Consider the following 25,874-nt stretch of genomic DNA (forward strand, 5'->3'; position numbering starts at 1 on the left):
TGTCATTTGTTGTAGGTGGTGGCAATGGATCTCTTCGCCAAGTGTGGGTGGTCATGTAGTTATAGATTGCAAGCTTTATGACTCTTTATCCTTATACTTCGTTTTTCCTCTCTGTGCGATGTTGTCGGCATATGCTGTAATTTTGTAATAATCAACTATTGACTGTATGCATCTTGTGATGCAAAAAGCCAGATGCTTATCCATTTTCAAAACAAAGAGAAGATGGTAACATAGTCAGAAGTGTTATTTTTGTTAAAAAGAGATAATTAAGTATCTCTTTTTTTATTGCTAATTCACCTATTTTGTATGGTTCATCATCCAGGTGGCTACGTACCTTTATCCGGCCAAAACATATCTCATATGATAGGAAATTGGCTTACATGACTTAGTAAAAGATTATAAGCTTATATATTGGTTGGAGCGGCAGTGTTATACTGGTTGCTATGACTATACATAAATGGTATTATTTTTAACAAGAGAAAATATTCATCTTCTTTACAGGTTATATATATGTATACACACTGGTTTCGTACTTGATCTGTGATTCAGTAGTCAGACTCTCAAGGGTAAATAAGAAATAAGCGACATTATGGTGAAGGATCCATAATCCGTAGCTTAGAACCCCATCCATATTTGAGAAGATCGCTCTGGCCGTCTACTGCAGTCGGGTGCATGATGCTACTACAATCCCTTAAGAACCACCTGGATGATTGCCACCTCTGCATTCTAATCTTGCCGTGTTTTTCATATCAACATCGAGGCTTGAAATGTTGAAAATATAGAGTATTTTTACATTGCTTTCTTCAAGTAGAAATATATTGATATAATAATACAAAATTATTGCACTCTCCCTAACAATTAATTAATTGTGCTAGCTAGGTGGCAATCTTTTACTGGATTCACAAACATGAGTCAGCAATTTATCCACATCCAAATCCCTACCCTCCTCCTTCGGATGGTTCATCGAATATGAGTCAGTTATTTGTCTACATATGACCAACTACTTTACCTTTTCTTTTCTTGGAAGGTTACTACAAAATGTTTGTTTCGTATCCCACCTGGAATCCTTCGCAAGGTCACCTTAACACCATACTAATCCTTATACTCCTCCTTAAAAGCTTTCCGTTTGACTTCCATTTTGTTTTATTTTTTTCGATCGTGCACCCTAGGCTAATACAGCCCCACAACTCTGTTAAATGATTGAAGCAATCGACACAATACGAGTTCAAAAAGTCCTACACAAAAGTGAGAAAAAGGCCCTAAACTAATCACACAAAAGCACAACAAACCGACAGTGATCACACTACCCAGCTTAAACAAAACTACCCACCACGAAATCAAAGCCCCCGGGCGGGGCCCACCAGCGTGTCCGCGTCACCATCCGCACGGGTCCCTATAAATACGCCCCACCGCTGCCCCTCCTCCGGCCCTCGTGCTATTCCTAATCACCCTCCCATTTCCCTACTATAATCCCACCCCTAGCAAAGTAACCACTCCCTTAAACCCAAGCCCCGCCTCGCCCATGGACTCCTCCGGGTCCGCCTCCGCGTACAAGCTGCAGCTCGCCTTCGCGGCGCTGGTGGGCGCCTCCGCGGCGGCGGCCGCCGCCTACTACCTGCACTGCCGCGCCGTCGCGCAGGTCGGCGGCGACCTCGCCCGCTCCGCCTCCGCCCGCCTCCGCCGGCCCCGCGCCGCTGCAGGCGGCGGCGGGAAGCCCCCTCCCCCGCGCCGCGCTGCTGCGGGCTACGCATCGCTCCCCGACCTCTCCGCGTTCTACGGCGGCGGCCCCGCGGCCGTTGGGTACCTCGTTGAGGAGGAGGAGGAGGAGGAGGAAGGGGCAGTGGGGCCGCACGCGAACGGTGGCGCGCTTGATACCGCCGCCTTCCTGCAGATCCCCCAGGGGTTGCCGAGGCTGCACGTGGGCCCCGACGGTATGTTTGTTCGCATTTATGAACACGTGTGGGTGTGTGCGGCTGGCTGGGTGCGGAGTAGTGTAGTGGAGTGGATAGGATTGCGGGAGTTGGCTTGGAGATAGGTGAACGTGGTAGTGAAATGGCTTCCGATCGGGACCTTGAGGTTCCATACAGGACATGGTAACAACTGGAAAAATAAATAACAATCCGATAAATATAATGCTACGAATCTTGCTTTCAGCGCTTAATGCTGCAAATTATACATTCTTTACTCAAAGTAAGCGAAGATAGTATGGTACAAGAGTTACAAGACATGATAGGAACTTACGAGTAAGTTTTAGATGAAGCATGTGTATGTTGAATTTAAGCTTTATGCGCCGTGAAAGTTGTGCGAAGAAAAACTTTGCAATTATGTAAAAAAGCGAAGGACAAAGGAATGGTAGTGTCTATGAAGTGATTGGATGCAGGGGTTAAACGATTGTATACACAACAGATGCATTAACATCTTTCTTGTATGTAGCGGCAAAAGTCTGAGACCAATACTTAGCATTTCTATTTCAAATGCATGTATTGCTCTCGGTTATTCATAATAAGTTTTAGTTATTGTTAATAACCACTAAAGGAGTATGTAGAAGGTCATAAATTCTACGGGCAAATTGCTCAGATTTTCTATTCAGAAAATAACTTCCTTATTTGATTGACAAAGTGCCCCAGGCCCAACCGCTAACTTCACATCGTATCTTGCTTTTCAATCTGCATATCTTTGCAATGCTATTGAGCTAATTTTCCCTAAATTATAACCAGTGGAAATGTGGAATGAACAAAGAGGTAGCTTAGTTAAACAATCGATTATGCCCGTAAGCTGTACGCTTGAGCAAGCGTTTCATTCTTTATTGATGTTTTGACTAATGTGTTAATTAGTCTAGCCAGTTTTGCTGGTCCTCTGCAGATTGTTCTATAATCAATTATGGGAGTCTAAATAAAAAAATTTAACTCCTTGCAAACAAAGTTTTGTCAGCTCCATATTCTATATCTAGAGTGCAAATGCTGTTTGTTATTAAGAAGTATGCTTAATCAACACGAGATATACCTATAAGGCTTCAACTTTAATGATACATTTTCATCATTTTTTGGCTATGCAAGGCAGTAAAATTTAATTTTCTCTTTTCTTGTTATAGTGCTGGATAACAACGGATGGTTATTGCAGGCAATAGACAACTTGTCCGCTCAGGTTCAAACAGACGGGTTGGAATAATTAGACCAAATTCACCCAAGTCCCCTATAGCTAGTGCAAGTGCTTTTGAGAGTGCAGATGGATCAGATGAGGATGATGCTACACAGAATGGTGGTAAACTTGACAATGGCTACTTGAACACAAATGGGAACCTTGTAAGTTTTTCTCATCTACTTGTCATGCATTACTATTTTCTTGTTATTATTGTTTGCCTTTCATTTCGGCCCTCGGCTTTATTTTTTATGTTAAAGTCGACCTTGGCATGAATTTTCATACCAGGCACCGCGAGATGACGAACATTTGTTTTGATAGGATAGAGCATAGACATAATGGCCATGATGTAAGTTGAATTGATGACTGACATCTTTTGGGAACTATTGAGCATTAGGTCTTCCGTTGTATCTGTCTTGTTTCTAGTATTTTATCTTCTGCACCTATAAAATTTACCTTAAATAGACACAATATTTAACATGCGATCATATACAGAATTGATTTGTTTTTGAAAAAGGTTAATCATCATCACTTGGATTCTACTAGTCTCTAGAGAAGTTATCATGGGTCAACAAATAAGGTTTCATAAGAATTACGGGCCTATGACTTGTGACATTACACCCCTCCAGCCTCTCAGCAAAACAGCTTGTCTTTGCAACGAAATGTAAAGGTGATAAACTCCTTTATTGGAAGCAATGGAGGTGCTTGCTCGGTGCTAGGGTTGAAATTATAGGTGTCCCTAACATGACAGCATGCACTAACCTGCCCCCAGGGTAGGCTTCTGAGGCCAAAGAATGATGTAGTTTCTTTGGTACGGGTTCACACAAGGAGTTGGGATGGTTTTTGCCAAAGCCGACATGAAATGAGGCTTTCTCTATTGTGACTGTTGCATGCTATGCAAATGATCAACAGCAAATGCTTTTCATCATGTTCTAGCATAAATAACCTTCGTGATGGGTGTCAGTCAATACCTTCTGCTCTTGCTCCTCCTGCTTCTTGCTAACTGGCTGATTGCCTCCTACCTTTGGAAAAATTTCTTCGGCTCAGTGGAAACTCCCTCATGAGATTTTGGAAGAATGATTGTGTAGTATCGGAGACAGAATTCAATAAAAGATAGGCTGAACTTCTATTTGGTATGATAACTAAAAATTCTGTGTAAAAATGTAACTGCCCATGTCTTTTAGTTGATTCGAAATACTAGTGAATACTAGACCAATCGATACAAGCTTCTTCTCTTAACCTTTATTCGCCTGGTGAGGTTAAGAAATTTTTGCATAGACCGAACTTCTATTAGTACATGAGTATGATATGATCACGGCAGGGTTGGCCCCTCCCCTGTCATCAAGATGGAGAACTTGGCATTGAAAGCTATGGATAAATTGGCATCAAAAGCCATGGTGCTGACCCCATTACCAAATGCTACGATCCTCCATTATGGTCTTCTGGATCATAGGTAGATGGGAATGTGGAGTAGGCCTATAAGAGATAATGGGTTACTTTTTGTTTATTCACCTCCTTAAAAGCTTGCAATTCCTTTGTATTGAAGAATTACTGTGGGCTTCAAGCCAGCCTATCTGGAATTTCAATGAATGATGTCAACCAACTTTACGTAGAAAAGGAATGTACATCATCCTAAACCTAAGTCCTCTACTGCTTCCATTGCCCCTCTGTACGACTTATAATGGGGTTAAGCCTGGAACAAGTATGGTCTGTTATGGGCAGGAAAGCCAGAGCTGAATCGTGCTTGCCATTTAATTAGGAGATAAGTTTGGTAGGAGTTGGATTTTATTTGGTTAGGAGATAAGTTTGATTTGGTTTCCTATTCAGTAGGAGATAAGTTTGATAAGTTAGGATTTGGAGTCGGTTCAAGATTGTAATCACCCTCCCTATATAACGAGAGGCAATACTCAGAATAAAGGCAAGCGATGAGAATTAATCTAAGTCTCCCGAATCTATGGTCTAATCCCTCTCCTAGCAGACGACGCGCTCGGCTATCCTCCTGGCGGATGTTTATCCCCCTTATGATCTTAGGATCATAGCATGGTCATTAAAAATAATATGTATTTGCTGCAAAAATGTCCTATAATAATGCCTGAATGTTTGATAGTACTCAAAGGTACCACATACTGAATACACAATAAAAATATCGGTTTTTTTTTCCTTTAATTCGTGAATACATTTTAAACAGGAAGGAGAGCACAAAGGAAATGAAATTGTGGAAAAAGTGGCTGCAACGCCATTGGCTGCAGCAAACATGATACGATCTCATAGTATATCCAATGATCTTCATGCAGTTCAACCTGATCCAGTTGCTGCAGATATTCTTCGAAAAGAACCTGAGCAAGAATCATTTATCAAGCTGTTAACTGCTCCAAAGGGTATGTCATTTGAATTCTCATAATAGTTCTCAATGCTGTTTGAAGGGGCGAAAGAGTGGCCTTTCATTTCAATCTTTGACACAGCTAGAAGGCAATGCTGATATTTCAATTGCTTCCTATGCTTTGGTTATATCTCCAGGCTTGACCAGTGCTATTTTTATTTCTTAAGCACACTCTTCTGACCGAGTATTTAGATGCTAATACTCCTATATGGATTTATGTGATTTCTCAATTTCTTCTGAATATTAGTTGTAAGTCAAGAACCAGAAATTGAAATTTGTGGTAAAAATTTAGCACAACTAGTATTGTTGGGTTGTGCGCTGGCCAAATTCTTATTTCTCTTGTTGATTAGTTTGTGACCGTTTTGTCATGCAATGTGCAGAATATAAGGCCCCGTTTGGTAGAGCTCTGGGAGCTGATTCCGCTCCGGAATCACTCCCAGCGCTGCCAAATGGGCTGGTCGGGGAGTGATTCCGCTCAGGAATCACTTACCGTTTTGTATAGCGAGGTGGGAGCTGAAAAAACTAGCTTCCACCTGATTCCCGACTGATTCTCCTCGATTTCAACACAATATCCTCTCAGGAATCACTTCCACCACTAGCATACCAAACGATTTTACAAACAGAATCACTTCCACCACAGAATCACTCCCACTCTACTTCCACTACAGAATCACTCTCACCACAGAATCAGAGCTTTACCAAACGGCCCCTAACTCAGATACATTGATTTTTTTTTCTTTATTTGCAAGTAAATGTTTTAAAACTGGGGGGTTGCCTTGTTGTCTTCATCTGAAGAGAATCTGAGCACTGAGTTAATTTTCTATACCACATGGATGGAAGTTTATCATATGGTATTTTTCTATTTATGGCAGAGATTCCAACTCCTGATGAAATTGAGGTCTTCAAAATCCTTCAGAAGTGTCTTCAGTTAAGAGAGTGTTATCTATTTAGAGAAGAGGTTGCTCCATGGGAGAAGGAAGTCATAAATGATCCCTGTACTCCAAAACCTAACCCCAATCCATTCACTTATGTGCCGGAACCAAAGTCAGAGGTAGCTTAGTTCTGCTTGTTGCAGTGTTTCAATATCTTCCTTTTTCCGTTCTTCAGATTTAAACCATTGATTTTGGTTTCAGCATGTTTTCCGAATGGTTGATGGCGTTGTCCATGTGTATGCGGATAAAGACTGTAAGGGCTCCTGCTGGTGTACTCCACGTACTTAACCAGATGATTTCCTGTGACTCATCTATTTCACCTTTTTTTTTGCCTCAGATATGGAGAGAATTTATCCTGTGGCTGATGCCACAACCTTCTTCACTGACTTGCATTATATTCTCCGGGTGACTGCTGCAGGAAACACAAGAACCGTCTGCCATAATCGGTTGAATCTTCTAGAGCATGTGATCATATTGTCAAATCTTTTACCTCCTTCATAAATTGATGAAAAATATTTGAATGCTGTCCTACAGTTTTTTGGGTGTGATGTGTTTCTTATTTCCTTTCAGAAGTTCAAATTCCATCTGATGTTAAATGCGGATAGGGAGTTTCTTGCCCAAAAGACTGCACCACATCGTGACTTTTACAATGTCAGGAAAGTTGACACTCATGTTCACCACTCAGCATGCATGAATCAGAAACATTTGTTGAGGTTCATAAAGTCCAAACTCAGAAAAGAACCTGATGAGGTATATCCATTTATGAATCGGTGATATGACTTTCCCAGCTTCTATATTGATACTTGATGCGGCTGTCACCTTATAATTATTATTGTGTATGGTTTCTTTTAGGTTGTCATTTTCAGAGACGGTACTTATATGACTTTGAAGGAGGTTTTTGAGAGCTTGGACTTAACTGGGTACGTTTTGGATTTATCCTTTGTACATATGATGCTGACACCACAATTGGTTAATAATTCTTCTTATTTTTTCCAGGTATGACTTGAATGTTGATTTGCTAGATGTCCATGCGGACAAAAGTACGTTTCACCGTTTTGACAAATTCAACCTTAAATACAATCCATGTGGCCAAAGTAGGCTCAGAGAGATTTTCCTTAAACAAGATAATCTCATTCAAGGTATTGGTTGTTCTAAAATTCTATTTTTCCCAAAGGCTTATTCTGTTATTGGGGTTTTTTGTGTGGCTTCCATTTTTCATTGCAAAATGTCATACTCACAGCTCTATATTACTATTATAGTTTCTCCTAAACCTTTTTCCCTTGAGTCCTATAGGTTTATTGTGTATGAATTTGGGAACACTTGGGCTTTACATGGTCTAGTCTTGGAAAATCAAGATGACCAGATTAGGATGTCAGAATCCTCCATAGCAAATCTGGTATAGTATGATTATATATTAATTGATCATGGAAGGATGCTCAATAGGAAATTTGTCGGAGTATTGAGTAAAGGGCATCCTGGTTAACAGGCCTCACGAGGGATATGACAACCGGTGGGGGATATTTCCTGAATCCTAGCCCATCGCGCGACCAACCCTTGGTTCGTATGATCAGCGTGAGGCTTACGCGACTAGCCTCCTTGCGATATAATGTGATCCCACGACCAGCAAAGGCTAGTCGCGGGACACCTATACCTAATATGTCTAATCACATTTATTGATGTCTACTTAAGTGTTTTCCTTGCCGAAGCACCTCCTCCAGCGAACAAAGTCGTGACCGGCGCAGATGGGCAATGCCCAGTCCCGTAGCATTAATTGCTATGGAGTGGGATGTTACGCAACAGATGAGACAGGGTCTGCAGAACGATCAGGCAAGTGGATGAATTTGCAGCGGACTCACGGAAGGCTGGGACGAAACGGATTGGCAGATTAGCTTGCGGTGGCAGATTAGCTTGCGGTGCACAGCGAGGGAACAAGCAGGGCTACCGAGGTAAGGTAAGAGTGGAGGAGTCCAACAGGATGGGACGGGCTCCGCAGTACCACCGGCGCAAGGTGCGGTGCGCACGCTCTGCGGGATGATGGCCTAAGAAAAGTATATCTAGCTAAGTATGGGTCAGCGGAAAAGGAGCCCACTTATAAATTCTCTTTCTCTTGTATATAAAGAGTAGAACGGGTCTAGCATTGAGAAGGACTGATCTGTAACTAGTTCACAAACACTGATAACAAAATACACAGAACGTAGGATTGTTATCTTCGGGAGGTCTGAACCTGGATAACCCTGTGTTCTTGAGTTCATCACAAACACACGCACACCACAAGCGCTATTCACGCGCCCATCGACCAATACATCCTGGAATCATTATCAGTGACTAACCCTCGACAAAACTTCTTTGTGAAAACATATGCAGTGAATAGCTGCCAAAGAAAGCTTAAATTTGTACAGAAGTACCTATTATATTATACTATGTTGACCACAGCAGTTTTCGCAGCAAATGTCAGCTGCTATAGCCCTGCTTTGCCATCACAGTGGTATAGTACAGTACTTCAAACACTGGACAAAGCACTTATGCTTCATGCTTGAAGGTTCAAACTTATTCGGTGTAAGCTTACCTTATTGATTCACTGTTCATTTGTGATCATATGGTTCATTTTTTTCCTGTGAACCAGTTACTAAGGTCGCTAAGGGTCTCCTTGGACTATATTAGGATGATTTCTTGTGTTAATAAGGTAGCTTCTAATACAATCCCAAGGGAAATCTCATAAAACGAGCTTACGAGCTCCTGAGCTCAAAAACTTGTAAGCCACCACCTTTATCTTCATAATTTCTTTGGAGGATGAGAATAGGCTTCTACATATATGTACGCTGAACGATAAAGCTGGTTGTTTGGTACTGTTTTTTGGCTTATTTTGACGGTATGCTAAAATTTTGTTTGTTAAACAGGCCCAGCACTTACCATTTAAAAGATGTGGTTACTGTATACTATGTTCCATATTTATTCTTTTGGTTTTTAGGGGAATGGTCATCAGATCTATTGATAATTATATTCACTTCTGACCAATATTTACTGTTTTTAAGAAAGATATCATTGTGCCTTTTTTATACACTTTTATTGGTGTTTGATTTAATCTAGGACGTTTTCTTGCTGAGCTGACAAAGCAAGTTTTCTCTGACCTTTCTGCTAGCAAATATCAGGTAAAATGCCAATTGAATAATTTGTTTTTTGTTTCTTTATTCAGATGTACTTATTTGGCATCATTATACTTATTCTGCTCTAATTTACTTTGCCAGATGGCAGAATACAGGATTTCAATCTATGGGAGGAAGCAAAGTGAGTGGGATCAACTTGCGAGTTGGATAGTGAACAATGAATTGTGTAGTGAAAATGTTGTCTGGTTGGTTCAGGTATCCTTTCTCTATGTTTCTTGGTACTTATCAGTTATCACACCTGACAGTTTTTATAATTTTCTTGCACGTAGTTGAACTAATTGCTAGTATGTTATACTGGATAGTTCCATGAGACCGTGACTTCTGTCTGCTGTGTTCACCTCGTCCGATTGTATACTGGTAGTCTGTCATGGCCATGTAGTAAATCCTTGGCTTGTAATTATTGTAGAGATGGGCAAATTGCCTCACTCCCTTTGGGCGTGGGCTGCTGTCCATTAAATAGCCGAATGGCAGTAATACAAGATTACATTCCTCAATAGAGGAGCTAAACTAGGCAGGCAATAATAATAGATGGAAAGCCTATACTAGGTAAGAGTAAAATAGGAAAGGCTATTATACACAATATCTCTAATACCCACCCGCAGTCGCAGCGGGAGGAGAACGAACGCAAAGACTGGTCCGGAACTCCTGGAACAATTGGATCGGAAGACCCTTGGTCATGATATCGGCGAACTGATGAGAGGAAGGCACGTGCAGGACGCGAACTTCGCCGATGGATACTTTCTCCCGGACGAAATGAATGTCGATCTCGATGTGCTTCGTCCGTCGGTGTTGTACTTGATTGGTGGACATGTAGATGGCACTGACGTTGTCACAGTACACTACTGTGGCCGAAGCAAGAGGAACATGGAGTTCCTGAAGAAGCTGCCGGAGCCAACAACACTCGGCCACGGCATGGGCAACCGCGCGATACTCAGCTTCTGCGCTCGAGCGAGACACTGTGGTCTGGCGTTTGGAGGACTAAGACACAATGTTGTCGCCGAGGAAAACACAGTAGCCTGAGGTAGAGCGCCGGGAGTCTGGGCAGCCGGCCCAGTCAGCGTCAGAGTAGGCGGTGATGGATGTCACCGATGATGTGCCGATGTGCAAGCCAGCGTCGAGAGTACCTTTGACGTATCTCAGGATGCGCTTGATCAGCGCGAGGTGTGGTTCCCGTGGATCGTGCATGAAGAGACACACCTGCTGAACAACGTATGCCAAGTCCGGACGAGTGAGCGTCAAGTACTGTAAGGCACCTGCAAGGCTCCGGTATTCGGATGAGTTGGCAACAGGGGCACCGTCCAAGCCAGAGAGCTTAGCATGAGTGTCCACCGGCGTGGAGGTGGGGTGGCACTCAGCCATGCCCGCGTGACGGAGAAGGTCGACGGCGTACTGTCTCTGAGACAGGAACAAGCCGTCGGAGGATCGCGTGACGGAGATGCCGAGGAAGAAGTGTAGCTCACCGAGGTCGGTCATGGCAAACTCCGAGCGAAGCTGGCTGGTAAGGCGCTGTAGTAGTGATGTAGAGGAAGCGGTGAAGACGATGTCGTCGACGTACAGCAGCAGATAGGCCATGTCGGTCCCCTGGTGGAGGACAAACAGGGACGTGTCGGAGGAGGACGCGACGAAGCCCACCTGACGAATGTAGCTGGCGAACCGTTGGTACCACGCCCGAGGTGCCTGCTTTAAGCCATAGAGGGACTTCTGAAGAAGGCACACATGATCAGGATGAGCAGGATCCACGAATCCGGAGGGTTGCTGGCAATACACCGTCTCGTCGAGGGTGCCGTGAAGGAAGGCGTTCTTGACGTCAAGTTGATGAATTGGCCAAGAGCGTGACGTGGCAATGGAGAGGACAGTGCGGATGGTCGCCGGCTTGACCACGGGACTGAAGGTCTCGGCGTAGTCAATGCCATGTTGTTGGGAGAAACCCCGAACAACCCAACGTGCCTTGTATCGAGCCAGGCGACCGTCGGAGTGAAACTTGTGCTTGAAGATCCACTTGCCGGAGATGATGTTGGCGTCGTGTGGATGAGGGACGAGCTGCCAGGTACGGTTGTCCATAAGGGCCTTGTACTCGTTGTCCATAGCCGCGCGCCAATTTGGATCGGCGAGGGCGCTGCGGTAGTTGGTCGGGACGGCAGAGGTAGGCGCGTCCTGAGCCATCAAGGAGATGAACTGCACGGAGGGATCCCTGGCTGCACGGGAACGTGTCACCATCTGATGAGATGCCGAGGTTGAGACTGGAGAGGCCGGTGCCGGGTCTGGGGAGACCGATTGGACCGGCGCAGGGTCCAGCTGGGCAGGCGGCCGCACAGGGACTGGAGGAGTCGGCTGGAGAGCCGGTGCTGGTGCGGGTGGCCGCTGCACAGCCGGTGGGAGGGCCGGCGCTGGTGCGGCCGGCTGTTGAGAGGCAGTCGTCGAAGCAGGCGGTCGTCGGGTGTAGAGCAGGTGAACCGGCGGGCGTGCTGGTAAAGTAGTGGGCGGGGGCTGCACAGCCGGTGGGGGAGACGGTGCTGATGTGGCCGGCTGCACATCCGGCAGGGAGACTGGATGTGGTCGCCGCGCGTAGACCACAGACACAGGTGGTAAATCTGGCGCATCAGAGAGGATGCCGGAGGAGGCGGAGGTTCGTGGCAGCGATCGCTCAACACCCGAGGCTGGAGCAGTCACCGGAGAGACCTGCAAGGGTGCCATGGCAGCAGTGCAAGGCACCGGCATGGTAGGATCATCGACTAGGAAGTCCAAGTCGGTGTTAGTGGTAGGAGATGAAACAGATAGGCTACTAGTGCTAGCAAATGGAAAAATGCTCTCATCAAATACAACATGGCGAGAGGTGATCACCCGGTTTGTGGTAATGTGAAGGCAACGGTATCCTTTATGTTGAGGAGGATAACCGAGGAAAACACAAGCCGCAGACCGAGGAGCAAGTTTGTTAGCAGCAGTAGCGGATAAGTTTGGAAAGCAAAGGCAACCAAAAACCCGAAGATGACTGTATTGTGGTGGCTTTTGGTGAAGGAGAGTGTAAGGTATGGCACCGTTGGTGGAGGAGGAGGGGCATCGGTTGCGGAGATAAGTGGCGGTGGCTAGGGCTTCAGCCCAAAACCTAGGCGGCATATGGGCGTGAAGGAGGAGCGTGCGAACAACATTGTTGAGAGTGCGGAGCATCCGCTCGGCTTTGCCATTTTGTGGGGATGTGTGAGGGCAAGAGAGACGCAAGATGATGCCGCGGGAAGTGAAGAATGATGTGTTGGCGCGGTTGACAAATTCGCGGCCGTTGTCAGCTTGAACAGCCTTTAGGTGGAGGCCGAACTGAGTGCTGGCGAGAGCAGCGAGGTTGACTATGTGTTGGTGAACGTCGGACTTCTTTTTGAGCGGAAAGGTCCAGCAAAAATGAGAGAAGTCATCAACAATGACCAAGTAGTATAGCGAACCAGATATGCTAGCCACAGGAGAGGTCCACACATCACAATGGACAAGCTCAAAAGGTGCAAGAGTACGTGAAGTAGATGTAGCAAAAGGTAGACGCGCGTGTTTGCCTAGTTGACAGGATTGGTATAGCGAACGATCTATATTATTACATGCAATGAGCGAATTTTTATTCAAGCTAGCAAGAGAAGCAACCCCCGGATGACCAAGACGCTGGTGCCATAGCTGGGAGGAGGTGGCGAGGTGGGCGTTGGCAGTGGCAGGAGGATCGACAGCAGGGATGGTGTAGAGGTCGCCTGCACTATTGCAGCGCAGCATCACTCGTTGTGTCTGGAGATCCTTAACAGAAAAACCGAAAGCGTCAAACTCGAGAGAGCAATTATTGTCACGAGTAAACTTTCGAACAGATAGAAGGTTGCGAACTAAATGGGGGACTACAAGAACATCGCAAAGAGAAAAATTTGTGGTAGGTGTGTGAAGGAGGGTGTGGCCGCTAGAGGTGATGGATAGACGAGAACCGTTGCCAACAGTGACAGCCGTGTTAGGTGGGGGAAGAGAGGTGAGGAGAATACCGCCGTCGGACGCCATGTGGGAGGTGGCGCCGCTGTCGACAACCCAGCCGCCGTGTCCCTGGACAGCGAGCTGGTTCAGGGCGGTGATGAGCCCTTGTTGGTCCCATGTTGGTGCAGGGGAGGGCTGAGGAGGCGCAAAGGCGGTGTGCGCCTGTGGAGAAGCGCCGAGGAGATCCGGGGTCGGCGACGGGCGCCACTGGCCGCCATGAGAGGGCCACTGACCGCCGGCACCAGAGGCGGTCCATGGATTGAAGTAGAACCACGGACCGGCCGGTGGAGTGGTGCGAACGCCCGGGTGAGCACCATTGCCGCCGCTGTTCTTGCCGCGGCTGTTACGGCCGCCGCGACGGACATTGCCGTTGTTGAAGCCAGAGGAGGTGGCAGGAGCAGGCGTCGGGGTGGAGCGGTAGCCGGACTGGCGGCAGGAAGAGCCACCGGCGACCAAGGCTGTCTCGTTGGCGAGACGAGTCTCCTTGAGAACGAGCATAGAGCGCGCCCGAGCGAAGGAGGGGAACGGCGTCGAGTTGGCGATGTCGTCGGCGGTGTCGGAGTAGCGGGGGTTGAGGCCGCGCAGCAAGTTGAGGACGAGCTGCGAGTCGGAGACGGGGTGGCCGACGTCACGGAGGGCATCGGCTAAGGTCTTGACGCGTTGGCTGTAATCAGCGATGGGTTGATCGCCCTGAAGAAGGGAATGGAATTGGCTGCTGAGGAAGACGGCACGTGACTCCTTGTTGTCGCGAAAGAGAGCTTCGATCGCAACCCAAAGGTCGCGAGCCGTCTCATCGTCGGCCATTGCGGTGTCCAGGATGTCGTCGGCGACGGAGCCGTACAACCAGCTTAGGACAGCGGAGTCCGCGAGGATCCAAGCGGGATCGTCGGGGTGCGCGACATCAGACCCGTCGATGTGGGAGAGAAGGCTGAACTTCGTGCACATGGTCCGGAAGAATTTGGACCAGCGAGAGTAACTCGGCGTCTTCATGTCGAGGGTCGTCGGCACGTGAGACTTGATGACGATGGTGCAGTATGGGTTGAGGACGACCGGTGGTGCAACATGCGCACGGTGGCGCTGTTGTCGGAGGCCGAGGCCGCGACGGCTGTTGTAGCAACGGCGGCGGCGGCGGCAGCCGCAGCGGTTGCGGCGTCCGTGAGGGTGGTTGGTGGCGCCGACATGGCTGTTCGTGATGGAGAGGAGCAGCGGCAGGTGGCTGCTTCCGTGAAGAACAGCGGCCGGCGTTCGTGAGGAACAAAGGGAGCAGCGGAGCGGTCTCAGGAAGGAAAGAAGGATCCTGATACCATGTAGAGATGGGCAAATTGCCTCACTCCCTTTGGGCGTGGGCTGCTGTCCATTAAATAGCCGAATGGCAGTAATACAAGATTACATTCCTCAATAGAGGAGCTAAACTAGGCAGGCAATAATAATAGATGGAAAGCCTATATTAGGTAAGAGTAAAATAGGAAAGGCTATTATACACAATATCTCTAATAATTATGTATGCTGTTTTCTTTACCTGTATCTGTATAACTATTGATTTGCCCCACCAAATATTTGTAATTTTGTTTTCTTTTTTTGCAGTCCATTAATTATTTAATCAATAACCCAGTTTGTGATTCCATGAATACCGGACAAAAATCACATTCGACCACAGCCTAGCTTGCAAAATGAGGACTTAGCCTAAGACGCAGTTCTTATCCATGGAACCTGTTATTGAATCCATAAACTAAAGGATTCCTTCCATTGAAACTAAATCTTCAAAATAACATGAATGATTATTGGCGCAAAGTTGGTACATGATTCTGTTCTGATATATTTTGTGGATGTATGGTATGCAGTATCCCATGAAGATAACTGTTTAGTTTTCTATATTCTGTAGACTGTAGCTTTATTGAACATAAAACTGAAGGTAAAGCTTAACCTTCTTTGCACTGTTTTGCAGATTCCACGCTTATATAATGTGTACAAGGAAATGGGTATTGTTACATCATTTCAGAATCTTCTTGACAACATTTTCCTTCCTCTGTTTGAGGTTACCATCGATCCAGCTTCACACCCGCAGCTCCATGTCTTCCTAAAGCAGGTTGAGAAATTGCACTCGTTTGTAAATTCTATTTTGGATTTCTACTGTAGTTGTGCCTTGTCTTGTATCCACAATTCAGACATTTACATGTAATATTCACTTATTGCTGTTTCTTTATAGTTTCTTTTGTAAATAAAACTTTGTTATGGTTATGAGTCATTGATACGGCACAACCACAAAAGTCTGTCATGGTGAATTTTCCCTTAAATAACATGATGAAAGGTCAAAGAGATGGATGAGTCACCAAAAACAGCTGGCCCCGGTTTATATTTAAAGTAACTATAACCTATGACATGCCTAGACAAATCTTGTTTGTCCAAAGCATGTATTTCACTTGGAACATGAGATCATCTGTTCTGGCATCACTTAAAACTGTTTGATTATCTTGTTTTTCCTGCACAACATTCACAGATCAAAGGTGTTCTTTCATGTAGATTGTATGTTAGATTAGGGGTCAGTTTACAGTTGATATCCTGTGCAGTGCTTATTTAGTTATTTTTAAAATCGCTGTGAAGAATCCATTCTGACAATTTAGTATTTTGTCTGGTAAATCATATTAAAGCTAGAGAAATTCTGTTATCCATGTTTTTTCCTCTTATGTTTCCATGAATCTATTTAGAATACTACTGTAATATCTCATTTTGCAACTTGGTTTTGAAAAAAGCACGAAATGAGACTATCTAAAAACAGTTGTACTGAGCGAGATTATTATAATCTACCTCAATGTCAAATGGAGCCTAGGTCATAATAGTCATCCATATCTTGTTTCCAGCTTTTGTGTGAACTATAAACTTCAAACATCGCTGGTCACTCAAACAACTGGGTGTTGAGATTGAGCTAGGGAAGGACTGAGGAGCTATCCAATTCTCACCATTAGTTTAATTCAAATTGGGTGAATATGCTCAAATGAAATACTTCTCAGGCAGGAAAGTTTAGGTTTGACTGATTTTTCCACCTTGCAGGTTGTAGGGTTGGATTTGGTTGATGATGAAAGTAAACCTGAAAGGCGCCCAACAAAGCACATGCCGACACCTGAACAATGGACCAATGTGTTCAACCCTGCATTTTCATATTATGCATACTACTGCTATGCTAACTTATACACACTGAACAAGGTGATCATATCGTCCTTCTTCCTCTAATTTTCTCCATGTTTCTGGGAAAGTAACGCTTCTGTTCAATTTTCAGCTGCGTGAGTCAAAGGGGATGACCACTATCAAATTTCGTCCACATGCTGGCGAGGTAAAATCTGTTCCATACTTCTATGTTCCTCTCTTAAAGTCTGGTATCATATTCTCTCTAAATGGTCATGCAGGCTGGAGACATTGATCACTTGGCTGCGACATTTCTTTTTTGTCACAACATATCACATGGAATCAATTTAAGGAAATCTCCTGTGCTGCAGTACTTATACTATCTTGGTCAGGTAATGTTGTTAAGTCCCATAATCCAGCATGATTTGGTGCTCTTCTGTGGTTGAATTCTATAACATTTACTTCTCCAGTACTAATATACTCCAACCAGTAAAAAAATAGTGAGCTTTTGGGATGGATGGAGTAGAACTTCTCAATCTTTGGCTGTAGATATCTTTATGAATATTGATATTAACATATGAAAAGCATATCTGTCGAGTAGTACTTCCATAAATCATAATATTTTTAATTTTAGTAGGTTTTACAAGTAGAAATTAGTGGCCAAATATTAGTTTTGGGAATTGCGTCAATATCCAAAATGACTCTTTTTTAGTGGCTGGAGGGGATATCAATATAAGGCATGAAAGACTTGACAGATAGTGTGAACTTTTCAGTTTCTTATTTTTGAACGACGATGTCCTTGTTTATTAACCTGTTGCTTTCAATTTTATCAGATTGGTCTGGCAATGTCTCCATTAAGCAACAACTCTTTGTTTCTTGATTACCATCGCAATCCTTTTCCGATGTTTTTCCAACGAGGTCTGAACGTCTCACTGTCAACGGATGATCCATTGCAAATTCACCTGACAAAAGAACCTTTGGTGGAAGAATACAGCATCGCTGCTTCGGTACTCCCTCTTTCCCTCTCCCTCTTCTTCTCCTGCAAACCTCCATGCACAAATGCGGCTTGATGAGTGTGCACATGTGTATGTGCATATATGTGATGTGGCTGGGAATTGCAGGGAAGATTAAGCAAAGGCAGGGGCTAACTCACCCTCCTTGAGGAGGCTCTGAGCAGCAATTAGGGATTAACCTTTGCTTAATCTCAAAGGGATGCACCTAGTCTATTTATAGAGCCGGCCCTAACAATCTTAGCTAACACCAAACAAACTGCTAACAACTGAATCTTATCTCCTAACAACCGAAGCTAACTTGATGCTTAAGCAAAAGATCTAAACAAATGATCTAACTAACTGAAGATATCTGGGAGGCTTATCGCTAAGCCTCGGCTGGAGTTGTGGGCATCTGGGTGGGTTCGGCCTGGTGCTGGCCACGCCATTTGCACCGATAGGTCCGGCCCACAAAGGCGTCCACAACATATGCAATACAGACGCACATGGACACAGAATATGCTGGGTACCACTGCACCGCACAAAAAGCATGAGGGAACTCACTACATTTTGATGTTGTTTCAGCTGTGGAAGCTCAGTTCCTGTGACTTATGTGAAATTGCGAGAAACTCTGTTTATCAATCAGGGTTTTCACATGCTCTCAAGGTGAGTGAACAATCTTTTGTTGCTTCTTTGAACATTTTTTAGTGTTTTTTCTGAGCATGTTTCAGTAGTGAAGTGACGGCTTCGAATCTGACCCTAAACATGCACAGCACCCGGCAAATAATTGTGTGATCTCTTGCAGGCACACTGGATTGGCAAGAGCTACTTCAAAAGAGGCCATTCTGGAAATGATATTCACAAAACAAATGTGCCAAACATCAGGGTTGAGTTCAGGGACATGGTACAAGCATTGTTTTCTCTCCCGGCATTGTTACTTCTTTTGTCAAACGTATGTAAAATCTGACTCATAAAATGTTCTGATTTTCAGATCTGGAGAAATGAAATGAAGCTGGTTTACCTAAACAACGTCATCCTACCTGGAGAGCTGGACCCGTAAAACGTCCCCTATATCCTGTAGTCGCCATGGCAAGCATACTTTGTTTGAGTATACGTTATTCCTCTTTCTCTGCCAGATTCAACTTTGAAGTTTACTCTTCTCAGTTAGTTTCTCTTCTTTGATTGATTTCCACTCGAGCCAAAAGTTTTCTATGTTGCCTGTATGGACAGATAATGTGGAAAATCAACTCTAACATATGCTTTCTTTGAATCACGCAGTCGCTGGAAGTCAGGTTGAGAAGTGATGCGATGGACAGTGTTTCCAAGTTCCACTGGGCAGAACTTCCAAAACGAATAGTGCCGGGAGCACACCAAATGATACAAAACCTAAAGAATAATGCGGTGAAGCGAAGCGGCTCACAGGTGTGCTAGGTTTGTGTTACAAGGAGGCAAGTAATACATGGCAAGATGTAATTGACCTCCCCCCCTCTCCCCCCTCATCTGTAAAGGACGTGCGAATAAAGTGATGCCGCTTGTTTTGCTTCCAAGGAAAGATGTGTAACACCAAAAATAGATATGATATGTTGCTTAGGGTGCATTTGGTTGAAGGGTAAGATTGGGTGGGATATGGTCATCTATGTTGGGTATCTAATTTTTTGTTTGGTAGCATAGATTTGTTGATCTAATTTCTTATTTGGGTGGATAGAATTTGGATTGAGTTAGCTAAAATTTTATGTGATCCGTTTGTCATATATTTAGTTTTTTATTAAAATATAATCATACAAGATCTTGTTTCGTTGATTTAATTATAATAAATATAATGATACAATCTGATCATAAATATAAGGAGATAATATTATTTAACGCATGTAATATTATTTAATGATGACATCGTGCGTCCACAAGCTCTCTCGACATCCGCCACATCATCAAACGGACTTGCCATCACTCATACCCACTCATCGCGACTTTTGGACCATGCATCGCCGTTTTCTCCCTCTGATGAAGCGTCGTCGCGGAGCCATCGCTGTTGACTTCGAGCTACATTGGATTGAAGGTAGATGACCCCTCCACTGTCTGATCGTGTGTAGTCAGTGAAGATTGGATTACTTTCGTACCGGTTTGTATATTCGATCTCGACCACCCAATCTAAAACGTGTATTAGATTTAAATAGAAGTGTGTCGAGTCAGTCTAGCCACGTATGTAGTTTTGTCCGACGTGGCTGCCTAATTAGTGTGACCTTGCCTCATCAGCATCCACATCGAAGCGATGATGACAGTCGACGCAATAAATAGTTTTTTCTTTAGAAAAATAATTTATAGAAATTCTAAAATCACAAAATAGGTTTTATTTATTAGAAAAACTTATGTAAATTAGATAAATGTTTACAAATAATTTTTATAAGTATAATAAATTTCATTAATATGTTTTAATGTGTTTTTAATTCTATTAATATATTTTATTTCGCTTTAAAGTTATTTAATATCATTTTAGTGTTAAAAACATGTAAAATAAGTTTAAAATAAATGTTTTAATAATTTTAGAAAATTAGAATAATTCTATCAAGGTTTAAAATAGGTTTTATTTAGGAAAATAAATACTTATAACCTGTTTTAATTCAAATAAAAATTGTTTAAAATCTTTTTAATTCTTAAAAATGTAATAAATTTCTATAAAAATTTCTGTTAGTCTTTTAATTAGTTTTATGTTACAAAATAATTCTATAAAATTATAAATAGATGTTTTAACCTATAATAAATCCAAATAATTTAGTTTAAATCACAATATTATAATGTTAACCTTTTTAGCCCTTTTAATATTCAAATAGCTACACTTTTCGTGTTGTAGCTCTGATTTGGGCGATTCTCGCGCCTAATTTTTTTTTTCTAAAATCATACCATATGTAGTGTTTGTATGTGTGTTAGCATTGTTTGGTGTCTATTCTTAGTGTTGTTTGTTATTCTCCGCGTTAGTTTCGGAGCCATTCAAGAGCATCTAGGATCAGGACTTCGAGGATTCCATACAACAACCTGGAAAAGGAAATTACCCTTGAATATCTTGGACCTAATGTTTGTAAAGTTTTTGTTTTACAAAATGCATGCTTATCAAATGTGATGACATATTGTAGCGAAAAAGGTTATATTAGGCCATGATTGTGATTTTGGTGATTAATGACAACATAGTCAATAGGACTTACATGTTTGTCAAGAATATATATTAGTAAGTCTCATGGATACAATATTTGAAGAAGCCACTGAAGCCGGGATAAAATTTGATTGAATTGAAAAAAGTCCTAGGAAAAATAACTACACAGGATGATCCGGTGTTCACATAGCTAAACACATCGGAGCATTGTGTCCAGAGGCATTTGACCTCACCGGAAAGTCCGGTGCCAAGTGTTTGCTAAACACCGGAGTATTTCTTAGTGACACGTGGGCAAAATGGACACCATTGTTACGCCAGATGATCTGGTGCTACGGAAGTGCACACACCAGACAATGAATAGTGCAAATATGAAGAAGAAACAGAAGACCCCACCGGATAGTCCGGTGATTGATTTGAACACACCAGAGGAAAGCACTGGAGCATTATTGACAAAGGGGAGAATGCAGTGACCTCACCGGAAGGTCTGGTGCTTTGAAGATGTGTACACCGGAACATATTTTCCAGAGAGGGTTGCATTGGCTCGGCTGGCTGAGGATAATTCACCGGATGGTTCGGTGATGAAGTGATGCGCACTAGGAATACACTGGAGCAATTTTCACAGAGAAGAAGTTAGCTCGGATGGTTAAGGTATATTCACCGGAATATCCAGTGATGATGTTGCAGTATACACCAGAGTATACGGTGTTCACAGAGATTTGAGTGGGGTTCCAACGGCTAGTTTGTGAGAGTGTACTCACAGGATAATCCGGTGTTAGTACTACTGTTCTCACCGGATCATACAGTGTTAACAGCTTTTAGAGCCGTTGGATTAACGGCTAATACGCGAGTTTGAGGCTATAAATACCCCTCCACTCAGTCTTTTGAGTATGCTGGAGTCGAGAGAAGTTCATATACACCTGAGAAGACATCCAAGCCACCAAAATGCTTAAAGTGATCATCCAAGACGATTAAGCATACAATTAGTGAGTGATTAGTGCTTATAGGCCTAGAGAGTGAGTTGCTGGGTGTTTGCTGCCTAGAGAGTGGATCAATGAGTGATCCAACAACGTACTTCTTGGTATGTCGGCACCTTGGAGTCTTGGTGACTCGCCGGCAAGCTTGTTGACCCTCCGACTTGGTGTGGAGCGGCGGCAAGGCGATTGTGCGGGGACGCGGAGACCCTTGCCTTTGTGGCTTAAGCTCCGAAGTGATCACGGTGGTGAGGAACCAGAAGAGAGACTAGTGGTGAGATCTTGCCTTGGTGACTTGGTGGCTCATCTAGGTGGAGGCCTTGTCTTTGTGTCTTGGTGGCTCAAAGGCCGTGACCGGGTACCGACCGGGAGCATATCCTTTGTGGAGCTCCAAGGTGGACTAGGGGTGGCATTCATGCCATCGATACCACGAGAAAAAAAATCCTTGTGCCGAGTTTGCTCTCTCTCCACCTTATTTACGTTTCCGCATTTATTTACTTGCAATTTACCTTCTCAGATAGGTTGCAAGCGCTTTGATCGGTAGAGTGGACACACTAGATAAACCTAGAGCATATTTAGATAGAAATTATATAAGTTTATCTTGTGTTATTTTTGGAGCCAAAATAGTTTTAAGTGTCCTAATTCACCCCCTCTTAGGACGCCACCGATCCTTACACATATGGTTAGGGTTTATTATTTTTTCCCAAACTTCCTTGTAGCATTAGTGTTGTTTCCATATTATGAGTAGAACATGCTTAGTTATGCTTGCTTCTAGGTAGTGTAGGTTGTAGCAAAAATAGCCCTATTAGGTCATGATTGTGACTTTGGTGATTAATGACAACGTAGTCAATGTGATTAACATGTTTGTCAAGAATATATGTTAGTAGGTCTTATGGATGCAATACATGAAGAAGCCACCGCAGCTAGGATAAAGTTGGACTGGATTGGAGAAATGTCAGGAAGATTTACCTCACTGGATGGTCCGGTGCTCTCGGTGTTGAACTCACTGGAGTATATTTGACAAAGGGGAGAGAGGCCTGAAGACCTCACCGGAAGGTCTGGTGATAAGAGAAGGTACACATCAGAGCATTTTGTCTAGAGAAGCTTGTAACTATTGAAGTTGAAGATCAAAGCACCGGATGGTCCAGTGATCAATGTGTTGCACACATCGGACAATGAACAGTACAAAGAGACAGAACGAAGTTCAATGCATCGGATGGTTTGGTGATAATGGTTGTGCATACTGGAGCATTATTTCTAAAGAGGGTGGCATTGGCTCGGTTGGTTGAAGTCAACTTACCGAATAGTCCAGTGATGAAGTGATGTGCACTGGATGTTTTAACCGGAGCAATCTGCACATAGAAGAAAGAAAGGCTTGGATGGCTCAGGATAGTTCACCAGATAGTCTGGTGATAGAGATGAAGTATGCACTGAAGTGTTAAATGTTCACAGAGGCTTGAGTGGGGTTTCAACGACTAGTTTATGAGAGTATACTCACCAGATGATCCGGTGTTAGTACTATTATTTTCACCAGATCATCCGATTTAACAACTTTTCTAAGTCGTTGGGTTAACAGTTAGTGTGCGGGTTTAAGGCTACAAATACCCCTTCACTTAGTTATTTGAAGGTGTGGCATGCTGTTAGAGTCTAGAGGAAGCTCATACACACTTGAGAAGATATCCAAGCAACAAAAGTGCTTAAAGTGATTATCAAAGGAGATTAAGCACAAGATTAGACAGTGTTTAGAGCTTATAGGCCTAGAGAGAGTGTTGCTAGGTGATTACGGCCTAGAGAGTGGATTAAGGAGTGATCCAACCTTGTACCAAGTAGTACACCAGCACCTTGGAGTCTTGGTGACTTGCCGACAAGCTTGTTGACCCTCCAACTTGGTGTGGAGTGGGGACGAGAAGCGTGTACGGGGACGCGGAAACCCTTACCTTGATGGCTCAAGCTCCGAAGTGATCATGGCGACAAGGAACCAGAAGAGAGGCTAGTAGTGAGACTTTACCTTGGTGGCTTGGTGGCTCATGTGGGTGGATGCCTTGTCTTTGTGACTTAGTGGCTCAAGAGCCGTGACCGGGTGCCGACCGGGAGCATATCCTTTGTAGAGCTCCAACGTTGACTAGGAGTGGTATTCATGCTATCGATACCATGGGAAGAATCCTTGTGCCGAGTTTGCTCTCTCTACCTTATTTACATTTCCACATTTATATTCTTGTAATTTACCTTCTTAGATAGGTTGCAAGAACTTTGATCGGTAGAGTTGACACACTAGATAAACCTAGAGCACATCTAGATAGAATTTGATATATGTTTATCTTGTGTTGTTTTTAGAGCTAAAATAGTTCTAAGTGTCCCAATTCACCCTCCCTCTTAGGACATCACTGATCCCTTCAATTGGTATCAGAGCTAGGGCTCACATCTAGCTCTACAATTTGTGTTAGAGCTTTACACATTTCATAAGGTTTCGTTAATTCAAGTGGCATTTGAGTCTTAGTCTTATTGTGATCAGTTAGGCTTTACCACCTAGTGAGTTGTTGTATGATCGAGGAGGCTGACTAGAGGGGGTGAATAGGTAGTTCTAAAAACTATCTGTTAATTTAACCGATAAAGATGCAGAATTAAAATGATCGGTTACAACACATATAAAACCCCCAAACTATATGTCTGAACAAAATGACAAATTCTATGTCTATGTCAAGGTTTGCGACCTAGGGTGACACGTAAGTAATTATGATTTTAGAAATATAAATTGCACAAGGTAAATTGCATGAAAGTAAATATCACAACATAGAAGTAAATAGCATGAGAGATGACACCCGAAGTTTATCCTGTAGTATCGGTGATTTGCCGATCACCCCTAATCCACGTTGAGGTGGGTTCAAGCCTTTAACCTCTTCCCTATCCAGTATGCAATTCTCACTACGAGAAGAGGCTCTCCACGAGCAACTTGATCTTGAGCCGGTTAATCCAATGAACCACTCACTACCTCAATTACACTAAAGTTGCACTTTACCTCTCTCGCAAGGCATGCACAAAGCCTCTCACAATCACCACCGTGGCTCCTTCACAAGCTTCTTGAAGGGCTCAACGGCGCAACCACCTCCAAGCCGTCTAGGAGGCGGCAACCTCCAAGAGTAACAAGCCAAGATGAACTCGACTCTCACCAAGTGCCTAAATCTCAATCACTAATGCAAATGCACTTGATTCTTGCCTCACAACCTCTCTATGTGCAACACATACACAAATGTGTGGGGAAGACTTTTCTTAGCTCAAGTATGCTCAATGGGGGCATCTAGCGGTCAGACCGTAGTTGACCTGGCGATTGGACCGCCACTGGACCAATGAATCTAAAACTAGCCGTTACAGAATTTTCACCTTTCCTGCGATCCGACCGACCCTCTTGGCGGTCAGACCGCCACATTGGCGGTCAGACCACCATCCTCTCTAGGAAAACAGAGGTTCTCTGCAAGCTCCGTCGATCAAACTAGCCTCCTTTGCGGTCGGACAACCACTCGATCCAGAGGGATGAGAGTTCTTTGTTAGTTCTGAGAGTCAGACCGCCCATCTTGGTGGTCAGATCACCACCCTGGCGGTCAGACTGGAATTCTTGGTGGTTGGATCGCCACTCCCAGAACAACATTACCGACATTCAGTGAAACGGCGATAACTTTTGAACCCGATGTCCGATTTAGGTGATCTTGTACTTTACATAATTATTCAGAGGGCTACACATCCCAACTGATTGTTTGACCTCAAACCCATTGGATCAAATCTAAAATATAGTCGAAAGATCCACCACAATGAAAACTACATGAACCTTAAACTTTTGCAAAACAAATTTGCAACCTAAAGGTTCCATCTGACAAAGGGTTAATGCATTCAATATGTCAACTTGCAAACCACCTTTGCAAACTTAGTGACATGTCACACGGAGTAGGAACATGAACTTGAGCTATTTTCAAAACTCATTTGCAAACAATAGCATCCTACCAAAGAGAGTATGCACATGCAAGATTGAGTTTATCAACACATGGTAAAACTCAAG

At 43.8% G+C, this 25,874-nt stretch overlaps 1 protein-coding gene across 1 annotated transcript; it reads left to right on the plus strand.

The window, feature by feature from the left end:
* The first annotated feature begins 1,440 nt into the window (after positions 1 to 1,440).
* LOC133885141 (probable AMP deaminase) lies at positions 1,441 to 19,485 on the plus strand. The gene is made up of 20 exons (XM_062324795.1): positions 1,441 to 1,931; positions 3,121 to 3,302; positions 5,327 to 5,516; positions 6,391 to 6,569; positions 6,652 to 6,703; positions 6,788 to 6,915; positions 7,021 to 7,200; positions 7,303 to 7,370; positions 7,447 to 7,589; positions 9,538 to 9,599; positions 9,696 to 9,809; positions 15,547 to 15,687; positions 16,650 to 16,802; positions 16,876 to 16,929; positions 17,003 to 17,113; positions 17,555 to 17,728; positions 18,296 to 18,376; positions 18,516 to 18,614; positions 18,702 to 18,799; positions 18,989 to 19,485. Exons 1-19 carry the CDS (start codon positions 1,523 to 1,525, stop codon positions 18,768 to 18,770), a joined length of 2,589 nt encoding a protein of 862 aa, XP_062180779.1. The 5' UTR covers positions 1,441 to 1,522; the 3' UTR covers positions 18,771 to 18,799; positions 18,989 to 19,485.
* The last annotated feature ends 6,389 nt before the right edge of the window (positions 19,486 to 25,874 follow it).

This window comes from Phragmites australis, chromosome 11 (genome assembly GCF_958298935.1).
Source record: "Phragmites australis chromosome 11, lpPhrAust1.1, whole genome shotgun sequence".
Taxonomy (NCBI): Eukaryota; Viridiplantae; Streptophyta; class Magnoliopsida; order Poales; family Poaceae; genus Phragmites; species Phragmites australis.